Source organism: Myotis lucifugus, unplaced genomic scaffold (genome assembly GCF_000147115.1).
Source record: "Myotis lucifugus unplaced genomic scaffold, Myoluc2.0 scaffold_172, whole genome shotgun sequence".
Taxonomy (NCBI): Eukaryota; Metazoa; Chordata; class Mammalia; order Chiroptera; family Vespertilionidae; genus Myotis; species Myotis lucifugus.
In genome coordinates this window covers 2,721,277-2,748,561 of record NW_005871220.1, presented here as the reverse complement: position 1 = coordinate 2,748,561, position 27,285 = coordinate 2,721,277, and the positions used below count along the sequence as shown (strand labels likewise).

At 49.9% G+C, this 27,285-nt stretch overlaps 1 protein-coding gene across 1 annotated transcript in view; it reads right to left on the bottom strand.

Annotated features, from left to right (window-relative positions):
• TENM2 (teneurin transmembrane protein 2) overlaps window positions 1–27,285 on the bottom strand; it is an 881,884-nt gene that overhangs the window by 78,965 nt on the left and 775,634 nt on the right. The window contains 1 exon segment of the mRNA XM_023760070.1: window positions 14,633–14,779. Within this exon segment, the coding sequence (XP_023615838.1) occupies window positions 14,633–14,779 (147 nt within the window).

Here is a 27,285-nt window from a genome sequence, read left to right as displayed (position 1 = left end):
CCAGCTAAACCTTTATCTTCCCTATAATCACAAGCAGCAGCCCCAGGCTTGAGTGACCTTTCCATAAAATGCTGGCTTGTGGGTGACCGGGCCCAGCATAAACCACACCACTAGCACCTCAGCTCCGAGACCTTGTCCGTGGGCTCCCAGTGCTTCCCGAAGCCAGCTCCCTTCAGCAGAGGGACCCTGTTTGAGGGGACAGCATCCTGGGAGTCAGTGGGACGACGAAGCATCAATGGCAGCCACGTCTAATGAGAGCTAACGGTTGGCACTTGTGAAAGCTTCCTAGGTGCCAGGCACCATGCTGAGCGCTTCACATGCATCTCCTCATTAAATCCCCGCCAGAATCCCGGCATCATTAGCACCTTTGGTTACAGATGAGAAACAGGATGTGTAGCGAGAGATGAAATAACCTTCCTAAGACCACACGACTTCTCCATGGTGGGCTGGGTCTTGCTCCTTGAAGCCAAATCCCACATGAAGCTGCATGGAAGGTCTGTGGCTGTTAAACACCCCGCATGGCCAACACACAGCAGCCATCGGGCCCGACACCACGACATGTTGCGTGCCTGAGCCAAGCTCTTCTATCTAAGGCAGGGACTTAAACACATGTCGAAGGTTGATTTCTTCTTTTGGAAACTGGGATGCGGGATGTTTTAGCCGGCCCTCTGCCCCAGCTCCTAACTTCACCGGGCTTACACTTCTGACTCCGGTGGGTCCCTCCAGGGCTGCCCCCGTCCCCCGCCAGCCGCCTGCGCCTGTGTCCTTACCCAGCCATCACCCAGCAGTGCGCACAAGAACCCTTTGAGGTGGGTCCCATGGTTTCCATTTTGCAGATGAAGAAACAGAGGCTCAGAGAGGTTAAGGGCCTCCCTGCAATCACACAGCCAGTAAATGATGGAGGAGCGGCTCCTCCCTAGGCTGTCTACCTCTGAAGCCTACACTCTGAACCCTCAGTTCCAATCACAGTCATAGAAAGGTACCCTGTCAGTGTTGGAGGACACTGAGGGAGAAGCGCTGAGACTCAGAAAACAGCCTCGTTTTCAGGTTGTTGTTCTCTTTCTCTGTGTCTCTCATCTTCATCACCCTCCTTATTCCCCGTCCCCCCTCCCCCCCACATCTTTTCTCAGCGCAGACAGAGCCTCAGGAATAACTGATCTCACTTGATCTGGTTGCCACCGTGGGCATTCCCTGACAGGCCTCTCTGGCTCAGCCTCACCCTCGTTAGCCCAGGGCCATGAGCTTTGTACCTGGGGGATTTCTGTTGTGGCTGCTGCTGTCTCCCCCTTTTCTGTTACAAAACCCAGTGACAACAGAGAGCAGGGGCCTCTGATCTCAGCCACCGATTTTCCCAAACGCTCGCCCTCCACCCGCAGTCTCCGGCCTCTCTCAGCCCTGGTCTCCTCCTCCCCCACCCCCATCAACCTCCATCTCGAAGAGCCCGTTGACAGGTCAGACAGAAGCAGGCCGTGGCCAGTGAAGTCCGGCCCGGCAGGCGGTGGCAGGGGTGCCAGACAGTGACCTGCTGGGCCCCTCAAAACAGAAAGGGACTGTCACCACCTCGGAGCAACAAGCCAGAACAGGTATGTCTTGCCTGAGGAGAGACCCTGTCTCCTGGGGAAGAGGGGGGCTGGCCCCAGAGCTGAGAGAATTAGCAGGGGACAGGCTGTCTCTCCTTCTGCTGCATAAGGAAACACCAGCCTGCCAACTGGGAGAAGAGACCAGACTCAGCGATCGTACCAGCCTCTGGCTGGATTAGGGAAATGAGAAGTGCTAATTCCTAAACGTGGCCATTGCCACGCTGCAGGCACTGTGCTGAGCACTCCCTGCAGATGTGCTCATTTAATCTTCTCATGGGGGTGGCAGGAGCCAGTATTGTACTGCCAGTGATGGTCCCAGGATCTGGAGGTCTGCAACACACTAGCTGTGTGGCCTTGGGCTAGTTCCTGTACCTCTCTGAGCCTCAGTTCCCTCATCAGTAAAACGGAAATAATCATATCAGCTTCACAGGGCTGTTACTAAAGATTGAATAAACCGATGCAGAAGCATCTAGCCTATGTAACCATCTGTTTACTCTGGCTTTAGAGATGGAGAAACCAAGTCCTAGAGAGGCCAAGTGACTCAACAAGGTTGGGCAGCTGCTAGTGAGTGCCGGGGACCAGCCTTGGACTTGCTGATCTCCCCAACTGCCCTATGCCATGCCCAGCAAGCCACAGTTTGGGAGGTCTGGGGTCATGAGGAGCAGTGATTCTCAGTGGGCCCTGCCTTTCCTTTTGTCTTCGAGGATGATCCTGGCGCTTGTGGCCTACGCCATCGGCCCATAGGAAGTGGACAGACATGGTGAGCAAAGCTGACAATGAGGATGTGGTCATGTCTTACTGAAAAGAAATAATGTAGCTAAGATTTGGACTTTCTTTGCATTAATCAAATAATGTCAATGGTATATAGTGACTTGGATATCATTGTCTGTATGGGTGTGTTTTTTTTAATTTTAAAATGAAATTTATTCATCCTAAAATAATCTATTGAATACAAGACAACTGTTCCCTATTCCAGATACTTCTCATTAAAGCTTTCATTCATTCAATTCATCTAATAATGAGTTGACCAAGACAGAGAGGGAGCCTGCAGCTTTAGAGAGAAAATAGACAATTAAATAATCTATAATAATAAAAGCGTAATACTCTAATTAGACCAGACGTCCTTCTGGACGACCTTCCTGATGAAGCCGGGGCTGCAAGGGAAGCCCAGGTCCTGGGTGCCAGAGGGAAGCTGGTGCTGGCAGCCAGGGGAAGGAGGGCCTACTCTTGCACTAATTTCGTGCATCGGGCCTCTAGTAAATGTATAAAAGACTTTGACAGAGTGATAGTGTTTTGAAAGAAAGTAAACCAGGGCAAAGGTTTGGAGAGGGATGGAGGAGGGAGGGAATTTGCTGTTTTAGATGGTGGTGTGGTGGGGAGGGATGGCCTTTCTGAAGAGGTGATGTTTGGGTAGAAACCTAAACGAAACAAGAAAACAAGTCATGGGAATATCTAGGGGAAGAGCATTCTGGGCAGAGGTAACAGAGGTACAAACACCCAGGGGGGTGGGGGTGTATTGTGTGAGTTACAGGAACAATAACATGGTGGATGTTGGGCAATGGGAGGGAGAGGGATAGAGGGAAGAAGTGAGATCAGAGTGGAAGTAGGAACCCTCTCATGCACAGCAAAGGTGGCCACTGTTGCAGCCTGGGTGCCATCCTGTGGGAGGTGAGGTGCCCTGGCAAGGTGTGAACAGGGGTGGGACTTTTAGGAGGATTCTTCTGACGACTCTGTGTGGAATAGGAGCTGGAGGGCCCAGCGAGGTTGGTGGCACACTCTGGGTGGAGATGGAAAGACATTAAGGAACTGTGGCCGTAAGAGTTAGGAACAGAGAGAGGAGGGTCCAGACAGGGAGCATCCACAGATCTTCCCAGCAAAATGCACAGACAAAGGCAGCACGTGGAAGACCCCAGGGATGGCCACTCAGGTGGTAGTCAGAAAGGGGTGGCATTGGTGTGGCGCATTGGAGAGCCAAGACTCGGGGGGCTGGGTCCAGGGGGGCTGGAATATTCTCCCTGGATCTGCTTCCCTGTTCTGGGTGCTCTATGAGTGAGTCCCCTTTCCCGTCCCGACTCTCTGAACTTCCCTTTGGACTCCCTGGCAAACCTGATATGCAACTACGTTCAGAAAACGGATCAGGGAGGAGAATGGGCAGGACATTTACAATGAGGAGGACGGAGCTTCCAAACTAGGGCATTGCTGCTGACCTTGGACAAGCCGCTGGCTGGCTCCTCCGTTTCTTTGTGGTTTAAATGGAATCCTCTGCTGCTAAAGGTCAGCAATTAATGCAGAGATTTCTGTAGCCCCATGCCGACCAGACAGGACCTGTCAGTGAGCCACCCATGCCAGGGCTGGTGGGTGTGGGATGGAGGGCGATAGGTTAGAACAGAGACCAAAAGATGGATTTCTCATTTTGGAATGTTCTGATGAGATGATGTTAATCTGAGATGATGAGCTGCTGATTGGGGGCAATGTGTGTTTGTAGAGTTTCTGAGTCGCATTATAGAGGGAGATACTCATGCTTAGAGCTGCCATTGAAATCAAGTGGCATTAGGGCACCTGCTATGAATGTTCTAGTCCAACCTCACAACAGGCCTATGAGGCTGGTGCTGCTGTTCCGTTTACAGATGAGGGAACAGAGGCCTGGGCATCTTAGTTTCTTTGTAAGAACTGGAACCAGAATTTACACAAGTCGGCCCGACCCCAGTGCCCGAGGAGCCCAGCGGTAAGGGCATAGCAGCAGCTGCTGGCCAAGGCGACCAATGTCCTGAGTGGAAACGGGAGAAGCAGTGATGCCACTGAGGACAAGAGCCCAGGACCAGCTGCCACCCTCCCCCTCTCCCAGCCTACAACCTCTTTGTTCCTGAAGCTCTTGAAAGAGGAGGGTGGACCCGGGAGGTTGGAGCCCTGAGCCCCCTCCACAGCCACATCTCTGTAACAGAGACTTCAGTGAGCTCGGTGATGTCCCCGGGGTCCGCACGCCAATCTAGCTGCCGCCGCCTCAGGGCACGGAGCTTCTGGCCTGTCTGTCCCCAGCAGGCGGCCCAGAGCTGCCACGCTTGGAGCAATCACTGCTGGCACTCGAGTTCCCTCAACGTGGCACGCACCGCGCGAGTCAGCGGTTCTCCACTGTGGGCATCCCTGGGGCACTTGCTAGAAACGCCGGGAGCAGGCCCAGCACTCTGTGATTCTCACTTAGGGGAACCACGGTATTTTGCATCACCTACACCTCACGGCATCCTACTATTAGCCCCATTTACAGAGGGTGAAACTGAGGCTCGGAGAGAGCGAGACCTGCTAATTGGTAGAGGAGCTGGGACATGAACCCGACTCCAAAGCCTCTTTCCCGCACTGCTGGGCTGTCTCCTCTGCCCACGGGGAGAGAATGCGCTCGTGCCATGGAGGAGACACAAGGAAAGGCCACTCTTTCTCCCTGCTGTGAGCATGTGTGTGTAGGAACAACTCAAGCAGAGATGCCAGCCGTCTGGCTGAGGGAGGGGGGTGGTTGCCATGTTAGAGCCCAGGAAGCTAATGGAGGAAGGCAAAGCACATCCTTGGGGTACACTGCACCCTGCTCAGCACGGCGCACCAGCCCTGTCTGCCCAGACCCGCTGCCCCTGCCGCACCCCCCTGCACCTTCCACGCGCCCTAGCGGCACCCACTTCTCAGAGGTCCCCAAACACCCACTCCTGTCTGGCCTTTGTGCCTTTGCCCTTTCCTTTGTCCACAGAACCCTGCCCTCTGTCCTCATCTAACTCCTCTGTAGCTTTCAAAACTGCAGCCTGACCTGCCGGGAGCCTGGATGCCCCTGGCCTGGCCTGCCCTAGCCCCTTGGCCTTACTTCTTCCACGGGCTCTACGAACACGGCTGGTTTTACCACCAACAGTCCGCGGGTTCTTTGCGGGCCCTGTTTGACTCTCATTCATTCACACAGAGTAGAGGCCTGGCATGTACTTGCCGAATGAATAAATGATTCCGGAGTGTGGCTAGTTTGGGGTGAGGAGAGTAAGGCTCACCTAGGGTGCCACCTTGAAGAAGGTGTCACTTTCAGGAGGACAGGCACCCCAACTCATCCTCATCTAGGTGCTGGGTTGGAGACAGACCTCAGATCAAAGCAGTGATGCCAGGGAGGTGACTGGTCCCATTGGGGGCAGCGTGGCATGGAGAAAAGTGGACTGAATTTAGAACCAGGAAGCCAGGCCTCCAGCCCAGACCTGTCCTGTTCTGTTATTGGAAGAAGTCTCTTTCCCTTTCGGGCTTGGTAGCTGCTGGGGACTCTATCTTTTGGCCTTTCTGCATCTGACATCCTGGACCTCGTGATCCCATCAACGGAAAAGGCAGTGTCCCTCAGTGCGGGTGGTCACTGGGCTCCAGAAAATGGGCTGGGCAGACTGATGCCGACATAGCTCCAGGGTTGGAAAAGGGAGGGGATGCCCTTGGAAAGGTTCGGCCTTGGTTGTGAGTGGGGAGAGAGGCAAGCACAGGGCACAGAGCTTTGGGGGATACCTTGCGGTTTTCTTGGATTCACATTTGGCCACACAGTGCTGGCCCCGCTCCAATCCCCCAGAACTCTTGGCTGAGAAGATGGGAAGTCAAAGACACAAGCAGGGGCCACGGGCAGCCGCTCTTGCTGTGCCGTGGAGAATGCCTGGCGATTTCAAGCGCAACTGCTCCTGCCAGCCCCGGGCATTCTGGTGTGTAAGCACTTTGCGGCAAAAACGCATTCCCCAAAACCAGGGAAAAAGCTCAGGCCAATGCTGCTTTTCAGAATGCTGCAGACTTCGCGTTTCTCAGGGGCCCGAGGGTGCTGAGCACTCTGGTCTGCCTTGCCTGATCCCGGGCTCGACACTCAGGGGCTGGGAAAGGCCCACCAGGGGGCACTGGACCTGGGTTCTGAGTCCGGGTGTGGCTGTGTTTTAGTGGAGGGATCTGGATAAACCTCTGCACCGTGGTTTCTGCTTCTATGTAAAGGATCTAAGAAGGCTCTTAGGGCTCTTGTGGGCTCTTGTCATGATTTATTTGAGCAATGTGGGTGGAGTCGCAGCACAGGCCTGGCCCCTTGTAGGTGCTCCATGCATCATGACCTCATGCCCTTTGACATGAAGTCAGAGGACACTCCCTGTTCTGGGACCATCCGGACCCTCACGTTTTTTCTTGGATGATGTTAATGTCTACTCCAGATTTCTCGACCTTGGCCTGGTTGACCTTTGGGGCGGGTCATTCTTTTTTATGGGGGCTGCCCCCTGCATATCAAATATTTAGCAGCCTCCTGGGCCTCCACCTGCTAGCTGCCAGTAGTACCTTCTCCTGACCTCCCTTTAGTGACTCATAAAATATCTCCAGTCATTGCCAATGTCCCCTAGAGCAGCGGTCGCCAACCTTTTGGACCTCACGGACCACCAGTGGTCCGAGGGTCACCGGTTGGCGACTGCTGCCCTAGAGAGCAAACCTGCCCCTGGTTGAGAACAGCTGATCAGAATGAAGGAGAGCATTGTGGGAGCCACAGGGCTAACCATGGCCCCAGGGCCCTTGAACCTTAATTTCAGTGCTGGTCACAGAAACTAAGAGGGTACTTGTTACAATCTAGGCAGTTTCTCCAGCCAAGGCAAAGCGCCTTAATGATATAAATGTTACCTCTTGGCCACCAGCTAAGCCTGTGTGTTGATCCTTTAATTCCCTAAAATAAGTCCATAGTGATTTAAATTATTAACATTTTTTAATAGATTGTGCATTTGAATCATAATTGTATGATGAATATTTGATTTGTTATCTAATCAGGGGATGATATAATCCCTTAAGAGACACTGAATAACCATTTAAACTACTAAAGACTTGATTAGAAAAAAATTGAAGGTGCTACATTAGGTAAACTCATAAACTTTAAACACTTTTTAGTTTTTTATGAACAAATTCCATGGCCAAATACATTTACTGGGAAGCGATTTTAAATGGGAAAGTCTTATCATCGAGGGGACTCTCTCTGAGGCCTCTTGGCAACACCACCGATGCGGAACTGGTTTGACCCTTCTTCAGAAATAGCCCCCGAATTTTGTTCGCTTTAGGAGAAATGAGAAGTTGGCTTTCATGTGGACACGCAGTCCATCCTAGTGGTTGGCTGAAAGGCCTACTTTGCATGTTACCTTCTTAACCCTCTGATTCCTTATCTGTGAGATGGAAAACCTAAGATGAAATAGACTCCCAGACTGACGTCTAGTGTGAAGACACAGACAACATACGAGACAGACAGAGGGACTGAGTTAGGAGTGTGACGTTGCTGAGACCGGGGAGAGGCAGAGGGAGACTTCACAGGTGAAGACAGCCTCTTCGGGGAGCCCGTGTTTGAGCTGAGAACTGAGAGTGACCAGAGGGAGCCAGTCACACAGAATGCCAAGGTCAGAGCATTTCTGATGGTAGCATAAGCTTAGCACCCTTAGCACCCGCAGGAGGGGGAGGCGGGGCAGAGCGAGTGAGCAGAGCTGCGGTGGGAGTGGGGTCGTGAGAGAGAAGGCAGAGGATGCTCATCGCAGGCCCTCTAGGCCAAGGGGAAACATTTGATCTTGACTCTAAACTACATGAGAAATGATTTGAGGGCATGATCTGATTTACAACTTAAATCCCTCCCTCTGGCTGCCATGGGGAGGAAGAGAGGGTGAGGGTGGAGCCGCTGCAGAGAGATCCATGGCTGTCTGTTCCCAGTACCCAGGTCGGTACTAAGCTCAGCACAGTGCTCGGTCCATGCCAGCCCTCAAAAATCTTACTGGTGATAGTTTTTTATGCAAAATCATGGATTCTATCATTTTTGGTTAGCCTCAATAGAATAAAAGAAAACTGAACCCCAGTCCTTAGTTTCCTAAACAGAAGGCTCTCTACTCAAATACGCCCAGAAAGTCGAAGATCTACTTTCAATGGAAAAATCCTGAACACTTTCAGCGCCCTGTTACCATGTGGCCCACTAGGATTTCAGGTGGGGCTCGTTCTGCTGCCTCCCAAAGAAGAGAGACCAGCACCTGGCCAGCTGGCAGTGGCCTCAAGGCCAAGTTCTCTTCTGAAGCATTAGATATATTGCTTTCCTCTTGGGGAGCTAATCGGGGACTCTGTTTATGGCTCCAGCTACATTTGCCACAGGTCTTTGGACTGCAAGGGGAATCCTCAATCCAACCCAATTAATAGAGCACTGCTGCACTTTTAAGCTGTCCCCCTCCCAACCAATCCATCAACATGATTTGCACACATTAATCAAGGCATTTACAATGGGTCCACCAAGCTTTATCTCTCGCTGGACGAAGAAACGAGACTATTTGGACTTGAGAACCATAACTCTTCCGGAGTCCCTGAAGTCCTGAGCTTGGCTCTGCTCAATGCACCGACGAGGTGAGTTATTAATTAACCATTGAGATAAATGCCGGAATAGCATCCTTGAATCATGTCAAACCAATTTGGATGGTTATGGGATGGGGAGGGGAGGGAGGAGGCAGTGGGCAAGGGGAGGGTTTTGTCTGTTCCAAGTGCTTTGGACAGAAGCCAGTGTTATTCCTCCTCATTTAGACCTGGCTGGAGTGCGCGGAGCGCAGGCCAGCATCCTCATCTCTTCACCCAAGGCAGCTTCCTTGGGAGAACAAGGAATCAGGCCTCGCACATGGAGGTGGGCTGGGAAACGCTGTTCTGAGTCCTTAGTTCAGGGAGAGAAATGTGAAAGCTGCTGGTGGGCAGAGGGTCCTCACCACGGATTACTGTTCACACAGGTCTGAGGTTTAGAGGGCCCTCCAGGGAGGCAGGCTGAAGACGCTGGGCTCACCACTGTGACGGGCCTTGTCTCCTGTCCTGCGGCTGACACCCCACTCCACGACCCTTGATTCCCTGCACTCCTACTGCACTAAGGTGCTTCATGCCTCACACACAGGATTCAAATAATAATAATAACATGTTTATACATCTTATCTTTTTAGAGGGATGTGAGCTCTTTGTGGACACGTGTCGTATTTGTCTTAGTATTTCCAAAGTCTAACATTTAGTAAACATTCAACAAATGTTTGCTAAACCATGAATGGCTAATGATGGATGGACGAATGGATGGATCCACACTTAATGACACTTTTTAAATTCAGAAACAAACATCAGTCACCTCTCCAACTAGGAATACAGAGCACTTTTAAAGTATACTAAAGTTATCCACTCAGGAAGTAAACATGAAAATATGTTCACAGTTTTTTCAATTGTTCATTTCTTCTTGAAATAAAATTCCCCTTTTCTCACATCACTCCTGTGTCCTGGGAATTCTAGGGGTAGGTGTTTGGGGCGTAGGTACTGTGATATTGGGCTGGGTCAGCAAACCATGGGGAAACCATTGTTTAAACAAGTTTTTTTTTCAAAACACGATCTGCAGACCATGTACCTAGGAATTCTCTGGGTGCCTGGTCAAAATGCGGATTCCTGGATCCCATATGTGACTTAATTAATAGGAACCTGAAAGGCAGGGCCTGGAAATCTAAATTTTAAATCAGCTCTCCAGCGTGGTTATGCAACACCAAAGTGTGATGAGCCCTAGTTAGAACCTCAGGGGTTATGTGCTGTGGGAACACTGTTGGTTGAGCTCCATCTATGTGGATTTAGCATTTGTTCTACAAAATAACATTAATACGAATGAGGTGAAAGCTAGCAGCAGCCAACACGTGAGGGTACCCTCTGAGCCAGGCACTTGTAAAATGTATTGCTTGCATTTTCTCGGGAGACGTCACACCTGCCCACTAATGGAGGAGGCACCGTAAGCCCATTTTATAGACACGAAAACTGAGGCTTTGAGGAGTATAATGACTTACAAAAGTAGGACACAAAGACTGCCTCCTGACCCCAGGCTCTTAACCCTATGATGTTAGTGTCACTGAATCTGAAACCAAGGAAGTGACAGGAGAAGGAAGAAGAGGTCTAACTTCAGGGCTGTCTTGAAGCAGAACAGAGGGGAACAACGACAGCCCCGAGTGTAGGAAGGAGGTACTTGATGCAAGGGTGACCTGTGGACAGGCTCAGCTTAGGAAGGGCTTTCTCCTCCCCGCTGCACCCCCAAGCCTCTGCCCCAGGCTGGCTTAAAGTGATAGGAGTTGGGCTTTGCATAGACAGAGGGCTGGGGCTCCTGACACTGAGTTCGGGGTGATAAAGGGTGTAGGGAAGGAGTAAGGACTGTGACTCCAGGCAAGACAGTCTAACAACACCTCCCCACCTCCCGGCTCCCACTTTTAGAGGACATCCACACCCTCTCTCCTACCCCTGGCGGTGAGGAACCGAAGCTCACACCTCCGTCTTGGCAGTGATAATTAAATATTATTCGCCTGTCACTTGCTGCACATGTTGTGTGCTTTCTCAGACTTTAATGAGCTGGTGTTTGTCTTTTGTAAGCAAAAATATTTCTCAGAGTCTCTTCTTTTTTAAATTGGGGTGAGCAGTGCACGTGGAGACTTCGCACTGTTAAAAAGGCGGTCTGCTCGCCAGCGTGTCTGAACCGTTTCTACTTCTTTCTTCCGGGCCACGGCAGGTAAAGCTTGGCCCTTCCGGAGCAGCCAGGGCTCCCTGAGGTTAAGTCAGCCGTCACATGGCTGGGGCGTTGCGAGATGTTGAAAGTGACGGGAATAAGGAGGTAGGGAAGCGGCATGCATTGCTTTTGTGGGCTATTCCAAGGCAACAGGGTTTCTCCTCTGAGCACCTCAGGCTACTGAAAAGATTTGAACGTTTTCTCACGTCGTCCAAGGAAGGCACTTCGCTAGTACCATTCTAGATGCATGGGGAGAAGTTCGTTCATGGCATAATGGATGTCCTAGGACAGTGGTTCTCAGAAAGAACCTGTGTGGGCATCCCCCGGAAATTTACTAGGAATTCAAATTCTGGCCTCCCACCCCAGCCTAGAGAATGAGGAACCCTGGGGGTGGGGGCTTGCCAATCTGTGTCCACACAAGCCCTGTGGGTGGTTTTTCTGTAAGTTCCAGTTTCAGAACTACAGTGGGGCCTTGACTTACGAGTTTAATTTGTTCCGTGACGGAGCTCGTAACTCAAATTACTCATATGTCAAATCAATTTTCACCATTACAATGAATTGAATGCTGGGCTGATGTTGTGGCGTTCACTGTGACGTTTGTTGCGCCAACTAGCGGTGGGGTATCTGAAGCTGGCTCGTAACCCAAATTTTAGCTCGCAACTCAAAGCAAAAAATCGGCCGAGAGACGGCTCATATCTCGAAAAACTCGTTAGTCGGGACACTCGTAAGTCAAGGCCCCACTGTACTAGGGGCTTCACTCTCTCACGGAGGAACCCAGGTGAAAAAGGCTGTTCAGGGCTTCAATCTCCATATTCGTATTTGTATCGCTATCTAGCACATTAAACTGAGATATATATATTTTAAAACGAAAAGCGCTCCTAGATGGGAAAATGATTGGTCTTTCCCAACTCACTTTGGAAGAGTGCTCTGCTATCTCCCCCAACATGAGGTGTGTAGGAAATGTGTTCCTTGCAGCTGTGGGGAGGAAGAGGGTGCGGCATTCGCAGGGTGCCTGCTCTGACCCACCAGCACGTTTAAAAACCCGAGGAGAGCCCCTTCTGAGAACTCCCCAAGCAGGACAGAGCCTGGGGCAGAACTCCCACCCCCACCCGAAAACAAACACAAACAAGTGACTTAATTAGCGTGCTGCAGGATTGGATCTGGAGTAGATGAGGAGTAACTTTAATATTTACCAATAAACAGCGAAGTGCTTAGCACACCTCCCCGGGAAGTAATTAGCCATAAAAAGGATACTCTGCACAGAGGAATCTCCTCCCAAAAAAGAACTCAGTTAATTGTGAATTGCTTCTGCCAGGTGAGAGAGAATCGGTGTCTGCATCTCACCTGACACAAGCAACTCTGAATTAGCTGGGAGTTTCTTTTTATAAACACTGTGCAGAGCCTGTTTTTTTTTCTTTTTCTTGGTGGTTAATGACTTCCTTGGGAGGTTCCCACAACAAGGCCATGATTGTCTTTAGCATAATCGCCGCCTCATTGGCTTTTGTGGCCTGCCGCTCTGCCTCTGCCCACCGCCTGGGAGGGACCCTGACCTGTGCCCACTGGGGAGTCTGGAAGCGCCTACCATGCCTCCAACAGCTCTACGCTTGGGGATTTTGGTTTTCTCCTGGTGGGAGCCTGGATCAGGGGTAGGGCTGGCCAGGAGGGATGGGGGCTGCACAAGGCTTCCTCGGGAGGCTGAGTCCCCTCCGACATGTGCGGATTCTAGCTTCTAGCTCAGAGCAGCTTCTTTCCGAAAGAGGAAGGAGCTGGTCTGTTAGCAACCGCTAGGCTCCGCGAAATCGCCAGGGACCGGGAGCAAAAACAGGGAACCCTACAGGAAAAGCAGTACGATGTGGACTCTCACCCTTGAAAAAACACTCACGCATTGTGTAGTTATGTCTCACCTCACTCAAAAATGAATGTAAGTGCCTTCTGTTTTGGCTCTGTTTCAAGAAGGGAAATGAATGAATGGGGCTCTGTGAGCTGCGCCAGGCCTATAAGCCCTTTTCTGATTGGTGGACTCCTACTGTGTAGATACATTTGTTTATGTACAAGTTACATACGTGTGCAACTGCAATAACAGATTGTGGAAACGCACAGTGTCTAGTAAGAGGATGAGGACTATAAAGATGGAGTGTCTCACTCTCTCAGCCATCCCCCTGAGGGATAGTGTCTCACTCTGGACACCCCAGAAGCTGACCCCCTGGGCAGGGGCTGACACCCCAGAACGCAGTGATCTGCACAGAGCAGGACATACACACCTTTGTTAAATCCAATAATTGACGCATGGGTCCTCTTACACCTGAAACAATTTTGGTGGATCCCACACCTGTACTTATGTTCACGGAACATGGCATGCTATTCTCAGGAATTCAGGTGGCCCATATTCTACCACAACCCCATTTGCTCCCAGAATCTTAGCACTCACTCCATCAGGGAATTATAGGAAAATTCAGCTCAGAGGTTAAAACAGGGGTCGGCGAACTTTTCCAGTAAAATAACACCCGAGAGAAAAATAGCTCAGGTTTTGTCAGCCATGTGGTCACTCAGTGCTGACCTCTGGGGTGAAAGTAGCTATGGCCGAGACATAACTGGATAGGCATGGCTATGTTCCAATAAAACTTTATATATGGACACTGAGATGTAATTTCCGCATAGTCTTCACTTGTCATGAAATTTTATTCTTTAGATTCCCCCCCAACCATTAAAAATGTAAAAACTATTTTCAGCTTTTAGACCTGTACAAAAGCAGGCTGTCGTTTGCCAACCACTGGTTAGAAGGTGGACTCTGAAGTCTGAGCTGGGTTTGGCCCCAATTTTACTATTAGTGACTGAGCTATCTATCATCTATCTATCTATCTATCTATCTATCATTGATTTCAGAGAGAGGAACGGAGAGGAAGAGAGAAATAGAAACACCAATGATGAGAATCATTGTTTGGCTGCCTCCTGCACGCCCCATACTGGGGATCGAGCCTGCAACCCAAGCATGTGCCTTGACTGGGAATCGAACCGTGACCTCCTGGTTCATAGGTCAACACTCAACCACTGAGCCACGCCGGCCGGGCTGTGTCTGAATTATCTTTGGACAGATACATAACTGCTCTCTAGACCTCGGTTTCCTCATCTGTGAAATAACATCCCTTAGGGCTGCATGAAGGGATGCATCGCTTAGACAGCTCAGCACAGCGGGAGGCGCATTTAATTTTCAGCGGCAGAGATGTATTTGTAACTCCCAGGCCTGAAGGGTCTGGCAGGACGGGTTACTCAAAGGCAGAGCCAGGGCCCAGCCACCTTTCTGTGCGACATGTACTTGGGAATCCAAAGCCGCATCAAACCCCGGCGCCTGCAGCCCAAGTCTCCAGGAGCCCCCATTGGCCCGAGGACACTGCGTTTGCTTCAAAGGAAATGTCACGACAACATCTGACAATAGTATAGGGGAGATCTTTCAGGAAAAATGACTCGTGACGACCATATAGATGCCATGCTCTGTTCTTGAGGGGCTGGGAATTAGAAGACGCTTGCTCACCTCCCTCATTATCCTTGTTATCAGCACAGGAGGTTTCCATGGCAACGTTGCATCCGGGCCCTCTCCAGCCGGTCTGGCAGACACACTGCCAGCTGTTCTGACCCAGTGTGCATCTCCCATTGCCGTTGCACAGATCGGGGCAGCCATCTGGTTGGAGAAACGGAGAGGATGAGAAAGAGGGACGTGAGGCCGCGCTGGGGCAGCAGGGGCGCCATGCAAAGGGGGAGCAAGGTCACAGGCAGCCGCTGGGCCAGTCTCGGAGTGGGGCTGTGTCTGTCTGGGAGTCAGGGAAGCAGGCAATGCATGCAGGTGCAAGACGAAGTGGGGTCCCAGATGCAGGGGAGCCCCCATGACACTGACCTGTGTGTAGGGGACTGAGGCAACCTTCCCAAAGTGGGGAGCAGTCCAGAAAACTAAACTAGCTCTGAGCTTACGATAGGACTAACGAGGCTGTTATTTCCAGCCACTGGCTCAGGACAGATGCTACCTCAAAAAAACATGTATTTTTCTTTCTTTCTTTTTTTAGACGTGTCTTCTACAGAAGAGAGAAAATTCCCTATCAACCCAGGAAGGAGCCAAAGTGCCCCCCGTCTTTCAGAATTTTAAAGATAAACTTATATGTGATTATCATGGGTTTCTGATGGCTAAGAACTGGATGGTTCTGCTGGGCTATTTGCACTGTTTTGTAATATTTAGTTTCCAGGGGCGGGACACTTTAAAATGTTGGCTGCTTATCTCTCAACCTACTTATGGTCTGACTTAAAAACACTGCAGGACCTGAGGGCTGCGGAAGGAGAAGGTGACGAGGGAGGAATGGACATGTGCCTGGGGGAGGCAGTGGGGTGCAAGTAATGCTTATTTTGTGGTTTTCTTTTCTTTTTCTTTTTTTTTTGGGGGGGGGGGGCGGGGACAGGGGATGTGTGAAATCAGCAGCCTACCTAATTCCCTAATCGCTCCAGCACCCAGACCAAGAGCAGCTACACTGTCCTGACCTGAGCCTCCGCATGCAGAGCCTGAACGAAGAAAGAAGAAGGGCGGGGGCGTGATAGCGAGAAGGGTCGTTTCCCTCGTGGCCCTGTCGCCCTTTATAAGATGCGGAGAGACGCACAGAATCGGTAGGATGTGGCCACACTTGCAAAACCCACTTGCTGGCAAGAATTCCCAGATAAGTTTTCTTTTTTTTTAAAAAATTTTCTTTCTTTTAGCAGCTTTATTGAGGCATAATTTCCATACCATAAAATCTACCTGCTTTAAGTGTACAATGCAGTGACTCCTAGTAAATTTACAGTCGTAATCTAGGTTCGTTTTCTTATTTCATTTATATATCCCAAATGACCATTAATTTCACTGTCCCTAGAAAGTTAACTTTCCTGCATCTCTCTGTCTCTCTAATTCTATCTCTCCATCTGCTGACATCTCTATCTCCATTCCCACTCCCGCCTCTCTCCTGATCTCTCTTTTTGTTAATCCTTACCTGGCAATATTTTTCCATTGATTTTTATGGAGAGAGTGAGAGGGAGAGAGAGAGAGGCAAGAGAGACACATCGATTGGTTGTCTCGCACATGAGGTACGTGTCCTTGACCAGAATCCAACCCAGGACCCTTCAGTCCTTGGGCCAATGCTCTATCCATGGAGCCAAATCAGCTAGAGCTCTTTTAATCTCTTTTTAAACCACACAAAGTGTAGGGTGGATTGAGTCATGGCAGAGGGATCAAGAGCTTTGAAATGATGGAGGTAATTGATTTGAAGCCTTACTGGCCCAAATCTTCTGAATCTGAAGCATTCCAGAGGCCTCCCCCTGGCATTGTTTCTCTCTCCTCTCCAGTACCCTACATGAGAATGCCAGGAAACCGAAAGAGGGCATGTGGCAGCGGTGGGAATTTAAAGGACTCCTCCTAAGAGGAAAGGCCTGGAGGGTCTGAAATTGAGTTGAAATTTACTTCTCTAAGAAGTTTTACTCCTCAGTGCTGCTTCTCTCCCACCCTTTCCCCTGTAGCCTGGGTCAGGACTGAGAGAGCAGCGTAAGCCAGAGGAGAAGCTCCGTGTGGGCAAGTCTCTAAGGCGGCTGCAGTGTCTTGAGAAGAGAAAGAAGGTCCTGGGGAACCTGCTTTCTTTTTGCTGCACAACCTGCACTGGATCCAGCGTGCACACGAAGCACCGTGTTTGCATGGCCCTCGCAAAGCCCAGATTCACATGTCCATTCCTTCCTTACCAAGGAAGTGACCGTGGTCCAGCCTGGAACGCCCGGGACACACTCCCTGACAGTGCCGGGAGGGGAAGCCACCCCCATTTTCAGAGAAATGACAGAGACGTTTCTGCAGGAGCAAAAGGGAACTCCGGAGGAAAAGCCCCAGGGACATTTCCCAGGTCCTCCAGGAAAAGAGAAGACCTCCAACCTCCAGCCACCGCCAGCCACCGCCAGCTGTACACTTTCCACCAGTCGGGTTTTGGGGAGCGGATCTCAGAGAGGACACTAAATGAGAGACCCACCTACATTTGCTCAGCGTGCCATCTATTATATGGGCTTTGCTATTCAGCTACTTTGGGTCTCATGTTTGACTAAAATCATGCCCAAAGTCTCAAGAAAAGCCTTATTTTGTAGGAAACCCACGTCCACTAGATACAATTTAAATTTGCAAAGAACACTAGCGTGCCAGTCAGAGATATGCACTCAAAATACGTATGCTCCTAGATTGAATGAGGCTCCCCTCCCTTCTCTTTCTCTCCTCATTTTTTTTTCTCCTTCCCGACCAACTGAAGTGAGATAAACAGACCACAGTAGCGGGTTTTCTCCACATCATATGAGGAAGATGAAAACACGAACAGTAGGAAGCTGGCAAATCTCTGAGAAGTTTCGGGGCAGCTGGGAATTAATGGACAGGACTTTGCTTTTAGCTTGAAGAGGAAGAAAGCAGCCTTGGTAGGTGCGTGGCGTTGCTAGGCAACCCCAAGCTACCCCCAGCACAAGTTCATTCTGCTGGTGGCCTTCTGAGGATGCTGCGATGCATTGTGTCTTTAAAGTGCAAAGCCAGCTTCTGCTTAAGGGAAAACAAATGTAGGGAGCAATTAGTCTGGAGGGCAAATGGGTTATCGGATGCTGGCTTTTCCCTGGGGAAGATCCTGTCACTGGAGTTGGACTGGGCCTATGGGCTCCTACTTGGCATCCAGGAGGGCTCCTGTAGGAGACTTCTGGCTTTCAGGCTAGCATTGCTGACTCCCTGAGTGCCCATCTCCAAGACCATGATGCAGAATGCTTCAGGGCACAGGTGTTTAGTTCTTTGTGCAGCTAGAGAGCTGGCTGTCTAGAGACTTCATCTCTCATGAGCCTTGATCAATAATTCTCCACTGAGGCAACTGTGTCCCCATTGTTCCCTCTGGGGGGCATTTGGCAATGTCTGGAGACATTTTTATTGTTGTTGTTGCTGTTGTTAATCCTCACCCGAGGATATTTTTCCATTGATTTTTAGGGAGAGTGGAAGAGAGAGGGAAAGATAGAGAGAAACATCAATGTGAGGGAAACATCGATTGGTTGCCTCCGACCAGGGCCAGGGCGAAGAGCCTGCAACCAAGGTATGTGCCCTTGACCGGAATTGAACCTGGGACCCTTTGGTCCACAGGCCTACACTCTATCCACTGAGCCAAACCAGCTAAGACTGGAGACATTTTTAATGATCACATCTGGGGAGGATGCCACTGCTCAGCATCCTACAATGCACAGGTGAGTTTCCATAACAAAGACTGATCCAGCCCCAGATGTCAATAGTGCTGAGGCTGAGAAGCCCTGCCCTAGACCTGAAGCTACCTGAGGCCCAAGACTTCCTTGTTTGCTGTTGGATCCCAGGGCCTGGCCTCATGTCACACACATAGTGGGCACCTGAATGAATGGAAAGCAGTCAGTAGTGCTAGATTAGTTCAGCCTGGCCCTTACCTATAGACTCTCCTGAGAGTCCTGAGGAGATAGCGTGGCCTCCTTCTCAAAGTCAAAGTCTACCTTCCAGGGAGAACTTTCAAGGGCATCAGTGATATCTTGGGCTCATTCTGTCACACTTCCAATGCCTTTGGCAGAGTGGAAATGGAACAGTTTCCAACACTTTCTACACACAAAATTCCAACTACTAGGAATGAAAATCCATTGGCACAGTTACCATAGGCAGGCTTTTTGCCTTAACAAAAATTAGAGTTGCAACTGAGGTACATGCCCTTGACAGAATTGAACCCATGACCCTTCAGTCTGTGGTCTGACGCTCTAACCACTGAACCAAACTGGCCATGGCAGAAATTTGGGACTAAAAACAAACAAATCTAAACACTCCCTTATATTCAGATGACTCCTGAATTTTCAACTCCAGACCTGGACTCCAACTTGCATCTCAACATCTCCATCTGTTCACTCACAAGCATCTCAAACTAAATGGAATTCAGCTCCTTTGTCTTCCTCCCCCCACAAACTCTGATCTCTTGATCAATGAATGGTACCTCTATGTACCCCACTGCCCAAGACTGAAACCTGGGAGTCATTCTCCTTTTCCACCCTCCCTCACACCAGCTCTCTCACCTCAGGTATTTAGGCAACAACTGAGTCCGGCCTAATCTTCCTCTTAGCTATAACAAGTCCTACCTGTCCTTCCTTCTAAATGTCTCTGGAACCTGCCCTCCACCCTCATCCCTACTGCCACTACGTTAACCCAAGCCATGCTCAACATTGCACTGGACCAGTGGTTCTCAACCTTCTGGCCCTTTAAATTCAGTTCCTCATGTTGTGACCCAACCATAAAATTATTTTCGTTGCTACTTCATAACTGTAATGTTGCTACTGTCATGAATCGTAATGTAAGTATCTGATATGCAGGATGGTCTTAGGCGACCCCTGTGAAAGGGTCGTTCGACCGCCAAAGGGATTGCGACCCACAGGTTGAGAATCGCTGCACTGGACTCTTGTCAAACTTCCTACCTGGTCTCTCTGCCTCCCGTCTTGCACCATGATCCATTTCTCTCTATTCCTGACACTGTTGGAACAATGCTACAGCTTTCCACTGACCCCAGGGTGAAGTCTGAAATCCTTAACCTGCCTTAAAATCTTATATGACCCAGTTCTCACCATGTCAGCCTATCTCAATATCCCTTTAGGCTTTGGTCCGATGGAAGCCATTGGCCCGATTTCCTTTTTCCTTTCCTCATCTGCCCAACTTCAACCCATCCTTCCGATTCCCACTCAGAATTCATCACCAGGAAGTCTTTCCAAAGCTCCCAAATCCGGACTAGCTACACCTGTCAGGTACCTTTACCCTATCCTATGTTATCCCAACTACCACAATGTATGGCGAGAGTCGGGTACCTCCTTGATACTTGCTAGCTCATGCAGGGGCCCTCCCTTAAGGCACTTTACTGTCATCTGTTGGAAAATTGTTGTAATAAATGTTCACAGCATTATTAACTACAATTTGAACCGTGCCCCTAGAACTGTGCAGTGTACAACAGAACAACGGCCCTGGGCACTCCTGTTATGATGTAACCCTGTCTGGACAGGGACCGCATCTGCCTCATTTACTTTTGGATTAACTAGTATTCAATAGTCAGTGGAATGAATGAATGAATGAATGACTTCTGACTGAAACCTGCATCTCCGATGCCTTTGGCAGAGTAGACATGAAATAGTTTCCAAGGCTTCTTTACACATAAAATTTCAAATACTAAAAAAACCACAAACAACATGACCACTCCCCCCCATCCCCGAAAAAAAAACACAACAACCCCTCCATCGACATACTTACTACGTAGGCAGGCTTTTTGGCTTAACAAAAATTAGGCATGAGCAAAATAACGTCTACAGCACAGTAAAAAGGGGAGCATAAATGCGCCTGAAGAAAGCTATAATTACCATAAAAGGCTTTTCTAAAAAAGCATCAAGAAATGTTCTGCCGCGTGCAGCAATTTGGAGGTAGAAAGAAGTGCCTAATGCCGTGGAAGGGGTGTGGAAAGAGAAGCAGCATGTTAACATTCAGCATCAAGCACACCCGGGAACAGCCAAGAGGCCGGCACCCTGCCCCGATGGAAATGCAAGCGCAAACACAAACCAGGCTGCATGGACATGAAGACGGATGACAAGGAGAGCGAGAGAAGCGAGCTGCTCCTGCTCGCTGCCAGAGACCACGAGGAGAGCTGCTGCGTCCTGGATTAACCCCCCGCGGGAAGTCTTTTCTGGATCAAGAGAAAACCTTAACCTTGCTGCGGAGTCAGAGAGTTCTGGGATTACAACGTGGTTCTTGCTGTCTGTGCCACCTCGAGCTGGTCGACTCACCTCTCACCCCGGTAGTAAAATGATACATCTCGCGAATTCATCTTATTTATTGTCCTTCCCAACAGAATACAACCTGCTGCAAGGCTGGGATTTGTGCGCCTTTGTTCAATGAGACACCTCAGTGTCCAGAAGAACGGTTGGCACATAACAGACACTAAATGTTTGTTGAGTGAGTAACCTAACAGGGTTGATGATAATACGTCATCAGATGCCAGAAGGGTTAAATGAAGTGACAAAGGCAAAGATGTTAGCCCAGAGCTCGGAACACTGTAAATGCTCAGCAGGTAGCAGCACCTGCTTGTGTGGCTATGATTTTGGCTATCGCAAATATTATAATTTGTGGTAGGCTTTTCCTCCCATGCATTCTCTTTGCCTCCCCATCAGATCAGGAAAGGGACAGAGCCTTCCCTAGGGCCACCATGAGAATCCAGCTCCAATGAAGCTAAAGGCAATCCTGATGGTTGAAGGTAGAGTTGAAGGTAGAATCAATGGTGGCCTTTTCTCTTGGGCACAATTGTACTTTCACATGTTAATTAGGGAACGCTCTCTCCCTCAACTGTTTTATTTTATTTATCATTATTTTTAAAATATATTTTTATTGATTTCAGAGAGGAAGGGAGAGAAAGAGAGAGATAGAAACATCAATGATGAGAGAGGATCATTGATTGGCTGCCTCCTGCATGCCCACACTGGGGATTGAGCCAGCAACCCAGGCATGTGCCTTGACAGGGATTCGAACCGTGACCTCCTGGTTCATAGGTCGATGCTCAACCACTGAGCAACACCGGCCAGGCTCCCCAAACTGTTTAAAATATCACTGTTTTCCGAGAGCTGTGCATTGTTGGAATTAAGGAGCAGCCACACACTGGAAATAGGTAAGAATCCACCACCGCATTCCAAGGCTCTTTAGGGTTGCAAACAGCTGAGATGTTGGGGAGCAGGGATCACCAGGGGTTCAGTGGCCATTTATACGAAGCAGCCGTGGCAAATGCTCAGGAAATTAATCTGGTGCTTGGAGACACTCTGGGGAAAACGCCAACTAATTTTAGAAGACTGGCTGCCAAGGAAGCATTCCGGTCTCAGGAAAACGGCAGGGCCGTCCCTCTCGCTCACGGCGGAGGGCCTCTGTTTCCAGGCACAAATTGGCACGGACGCTCAGCCATGAATCTGAGTTTGAACAGCTGCCCCCACTTTGGTGGAAAAGACACGAAAAATCCAGAGGCAGATGTTTCTGTTTGTTTCAACAGCATCCGATGCCTTCAAGGGTTTGCACAGAGGCGAGTGTGGGGGATGCTGGGGCAGGAGGGGCTGGAAGGCCAGTGGTCCTTTGCACGGTCTACTGCTCGTCTTCTGCTCGGCAGGCAGAAATCCCGCCCCTCTGCCCAGCAGCAGCAGAGCCTCCGCAGGTGATGTAAAGCTGCATCCAGCTGTCTACTCTGCACATTTCCTGCACGCACCTGCATTCTCACTGATCAGCATCCTTCCCGTCTGCCTGGGAGAAGGGAGGCAGCCGGCTTAGCCTCGGCCTCAGAAAAAATGAACTAAAAAAAGCAATCTTTTTTTTTTTTTTGAAGAAGGGGAAAGAAAGACATGTTTAATTTTTTTTTTGCAGTTTTGATGCTTCAAGCTCTTACTATTTTTTTTTTTTAAGTAGAAGATCATGGGGGAGGAAACTGAGAGTTTAGGCAACAGAAATAGCTCTTCTGGGAGGGAAAGACCATGTCAATTGCCCCGTGAACTCAGACTGAATCATGGTCACTCCATAGCACTGGGCCCGACACAAGCCTGAGCCTGCTTCCCCCTCCCCTTGGAACATCCCTCTCTTTATTCCACCGAGTGGGCTAGTGACGGGCGAACCTCACCCTGGCCTACGCTGACACCTGCTGAGAATGCACCTGGGGTTCCTCCCACTTCTTTATTTTATTTTTAAGATATGTTTTTATTGATTTCAGAGAGAGGAAGGTAGAGGGAGAGAGAGATAGAAACATCAATGATGAGAGAGAATCATTAATAGGCTGCCTCCTACACACCCCCTACTGGGGATCAAGCCCGAAACCCAGGCATGTGCCCTGACCAGAATTGAATGGTGACCTCCTGGTTTTTGGGTTGATGCTCAACCACTGAGCCACACCGGCCAGCCTCCTCCCACTTCTTGAGATCAGAGTGTGGGCCTAGGACCAGCTTCAGCAATGTCACCGGGGAACGTGTCACAGATGCACCCTCTTAGACTCCATCCCAGACCCCTGAGGCAGCACCTCTAGTGGCGGGGCCTGGCAATCTGCATGTTAAGAACCCATGGGTGGGAGGGGGCTCCGGATGCCTGCTCCCTGTGAGGACCATGGCTTCAGAACCAAGACCTAAATTTTTAAAAGGGCCTCTGAGGCCCGGAGTTCCCTGGCCTTTTCCTGTTCTCTCCTCACTTCCTGCCACTCCTAGCTCTGCTCTCTGACCTTTGGCCGCACTGCCCTGCCGGTTCTAGAACAGGGCTGACATCTGGTCTTCTGGCCTGTGCAGATCCCCATTCCTCAGAGCCGCTCCTGGCACTCTCTTTGGCTGAGGCCGTGCCTCAGTGGCTCAGCCTGCATTTGCTCAGGGAGACCCCAGACCGCCAGCTCAGGCTCCCCCACCCACGACCTGCTTCCACAGCATCAGGGACTCTGGCCACAGCACCTGCCGTACTTCTAATGAAGCCTTTGTTTAAAGCCACGGTCTCAACTTGGCTGCACAAAAGAATCAGCTGGGAACAACCCCGATGCTAGGCTGTGCCCCAATTAAATCAGAATCTCTGAAGAGGAGACCCAGGCATCAATATTTATGTTTGTTTTGTGAGCTCCCCAGATGATTCCTACGTGAGGCTGAGTTTGAGAACCAGCGGTTTAATGTCCACCGTCTCAGGGGCTGCTACGCCTCCTGCGTGCAGAAACGGTGACTCTGCTCTATGTGGCTGCTTTCCCAGTGCCCGCCCTGGGCCTGCGGGAGAGCCATGTGCTGAATGCACGCATAACTACACCGTGCGGTGTCTCTGCTGCCTCACTGTGCCCTTGATTTGGCAGCCAGGTGAAAGGAAAAGCTTCCTGCTAGCCACGCCCCAAGTCCCTGGATGGATGGCGTGTCCCCAAGCAAAGGAACAGCTGGTTGTGGCCCAGGGTCCAAAACCAAGCCGATGACAGCCCCGTGGACAAGTGCTGGAGCGGGTCTCTGCCTTTCGATGTGGACGGAGCTGACACCTCCTGACGGCAGGAGACCGAACAGAGAGCCCAGCGAGACAGAAGCGAGGCGCGCGGGTGGATTAAGAGGGTGACAAGTGTTACACAAAGGCAGGGACGACTATAATAAGAAAGCCCAGTGGTTTAATTTGGTTTTTGGAGGGTAATCAAGTTGTTGTACCTGGTGCTGCTATTCCCACAGCTGCCCAGCAAATAATGAATGTGGTACCTACCGGGTGTGGAAACAGGGACAAAGGCACGACTTTGATTTCTTATTTGTTATTTTTAACCATCCAATTTCTACACCCACTGAGCATCCTTATAGCCACAGGAGAGTCATAAAAATACAAATAACACCTAGGAGGCCGGCGGGCACGGACTTGTTACTTACTGCAGGCTGATGGCTCTCTTTTACTTGGCGTAAAATCAGGCCAACGATAAATTGCCTTGTATTTTTGTTGTTGCCGCTGTTTGCAGCACAATTTTAGGAAATGTAAGGAAATCACTAAAATGTGTGTTTCTTATAGATGTTTTAAAAAAGGGCAAAGAATCTGCCCAAGGACTGTAGTTATGGGTTTTAGAAAGCTTTTAATATAATGACAACAATAACAGCCAACCCTCATATAGACATTTTTGGTGTGCCTGGCACTGTTCCGTGTGCCTTTCATGCATTCGCTCATTTAATCGTCACAACAACCCTATAATGCAGTTACTATTATTATTCCCATTTTACAGGCGAAGCAATGGAGGCACAGAGAAGTTAAGTAACTTGGCCAAGTTTGCAGTCGGTTAGTGGTGGACCCAGGATTTGACACCAGGTGGACAGGCTGCACAGTCTCTGCTCTCAACTGGGGGGACCAGCTGTCCCTGTTCACCTGGGACTGTTTAGGGTCAGGCACTGGGAAAACAGGTCATCACTGAGGACTCGGAGTGTGGACTTGGCTTTTTTCATTGGGGCCATGGGAGGCATGGTGGGGATTGAGGCAACTGCACTCAAGGGCAAGGGAGAGGGCACAGACCTTTTTACTGGGTGGCTGATTTGAGACTCAGCTGCCTTCTCAGGCCAAAGTATCAGGTCAGCCCAGGAATCATTCTATTAGAAGGCTGCCTGGGTTCAAATCTCGGCTCCATCCCTTGGCTGCGTAATCTGGGGCAAAAACAATTGTTTATTATTATTCATTCCTTAGTTCCTCCAACTGTAAAACCAGGGCAGTTAAAGTACCTGGTTGTTGGGGTTTCAAAGAGAGAATACATACCACCTGCTAGGTGTGAGTTGATTAAGTAAATACGTGTAAATGTATGTAATACACATGCTGTGTAGACTGCTTGTAAATGCACATAATACATGTTCAAGAACTGACAGTGATTATTATTGTTGTTTTTAATATTATTTTATTATTGTTGTTATTGTTAAAAGTCACCTGAGCCCGGACCTTTGTGGCTCAGTGGTTGAGCGTCGACCTGTGAATCAGGAGGTCATAGTTTGATTCCCGGACAAGGGCACATGCCTGGGTTGCTGGCTCAATCCTCAGTAGGGGGTGTGCAGGAGGCAGCTGATCAATGATTCTTTCTCATCATTTATGTTTCTCTCTCTCCCTCTCCCTTCCTCTCTAAAATCAATAAAGGTATATTTATTTATTTATTTTTTTAAATATATTTTATTGACTTTTTTACAGAGAGGAAGAGAGAGAGATAGAGAGTTAGAAACATCGATCAGCTGCCTCCGGCACACTCCCCACTGGAGATGTGCCCGCAACCAAGGTACATGCCCCCGACCGGAATCGAACCTGGGACCCTTCAGTCCGCAGGCCGACGCTCTATCCACCGAGCCAAACCGGTTACGGCAATAAAGATATATTTAAAACTAGAGGCCAGGTGCCTGACATTCGTGCTCTGGGGTGTGGGGAGGGGAGGACGTCCCTCAGCCTGGCCTGTGCCTTTTTGTAGTCCAAAAGCCCTTGGGGGATGTCCGACTGACGGTTTAGCCGCAGTCGGACATCCTTAGCACTGCCACGGAGGCGGGCCACTGCGCTCGCTCGCCAGCTGTCAGCCCTGCTTGTGGCTGAGTGGTGCTCCCCCTGTGGGATCGCACTGACCACCAGGGGGCAGCTCCTGCATTGAGCGTCTGACCCCTGGTGATAAGTGCTCATTGTTCTGCCATTCAATTGATTTGCATATTACCCTTTTATTATATAGGAAGTATTATAAAAAAGTCACCTGAGATGGTAGCAGGAGGGTCTGTGTGGCTTAGGGAGCTTCTGATTTGCACTTGCATTGGCAGTAAGGAGCGACTGTTCACTATTATTTAAAACAGGATCAGTATAGTCAATACAGCAAAGACCCCAGGAAGGTGCCCTCTGAAGACTGAAATGGAAATGAGAACGATGAGGTAATCTCCCGAGAATTACATGAGTGAGATCAGCACATAATGGATGTGACACGGTATCCACAGAATCCCCTTAAAATGCAAGAGGTCTCCGAGGTGAGACTGTGAAGGACCCCAGGGTTTGGAAACCTCAACCAGGCTCAGAGAAGGATGCTGACAGAGAGCAGAGGTCTGCCTGGAGTGGAAAGGGGACCCACAGAGCAAGAGCGAGTCAAGGTCAATTCAGAAGTGAGCATGTCCTGCTCGATGAAGGGAAATAAAGTCACACCACCTGCCATTGATGAGTGGGTACCAGGGGCTCAGCACTTCCTATCCTTATTAATTCATTGAGTCCTTTCAAGGACCGTCTGAAGTACGAATTATCATCATCATCAACTGTGGCTGAAAAATCTGAAGCTCAGAGCGGTGCAGTTGCCCAAGGTCACAATCGCTGAAAGTGGTAGCTCAGGGTTTGAACCCAGGCCCGTCCAACTCTGAGCCCACGCACTGTGCTCCCCTCCAGCAGGTAGGATTCTACAGGAAGGGGTGGCCTCAGAATGTCTCCTTCTTGCTTTGATTCCTTGCTCCCCAAGCCACCTTCTGATTTTGACCTCACTGCCCATATAGAGTTCCTTTCAGGGAGAGACTACGCTGAGAAGGAGATGTGAGTCCTCTTCACTGTGGATGGATGAATGGATGAATCTGGGCTTCTGTGAGGGAGTCAGTCTAGAGCAGCCGTGGGCAAACTACGGCCCGCGGGCCGGATCCGGCCTGTTTGAAATG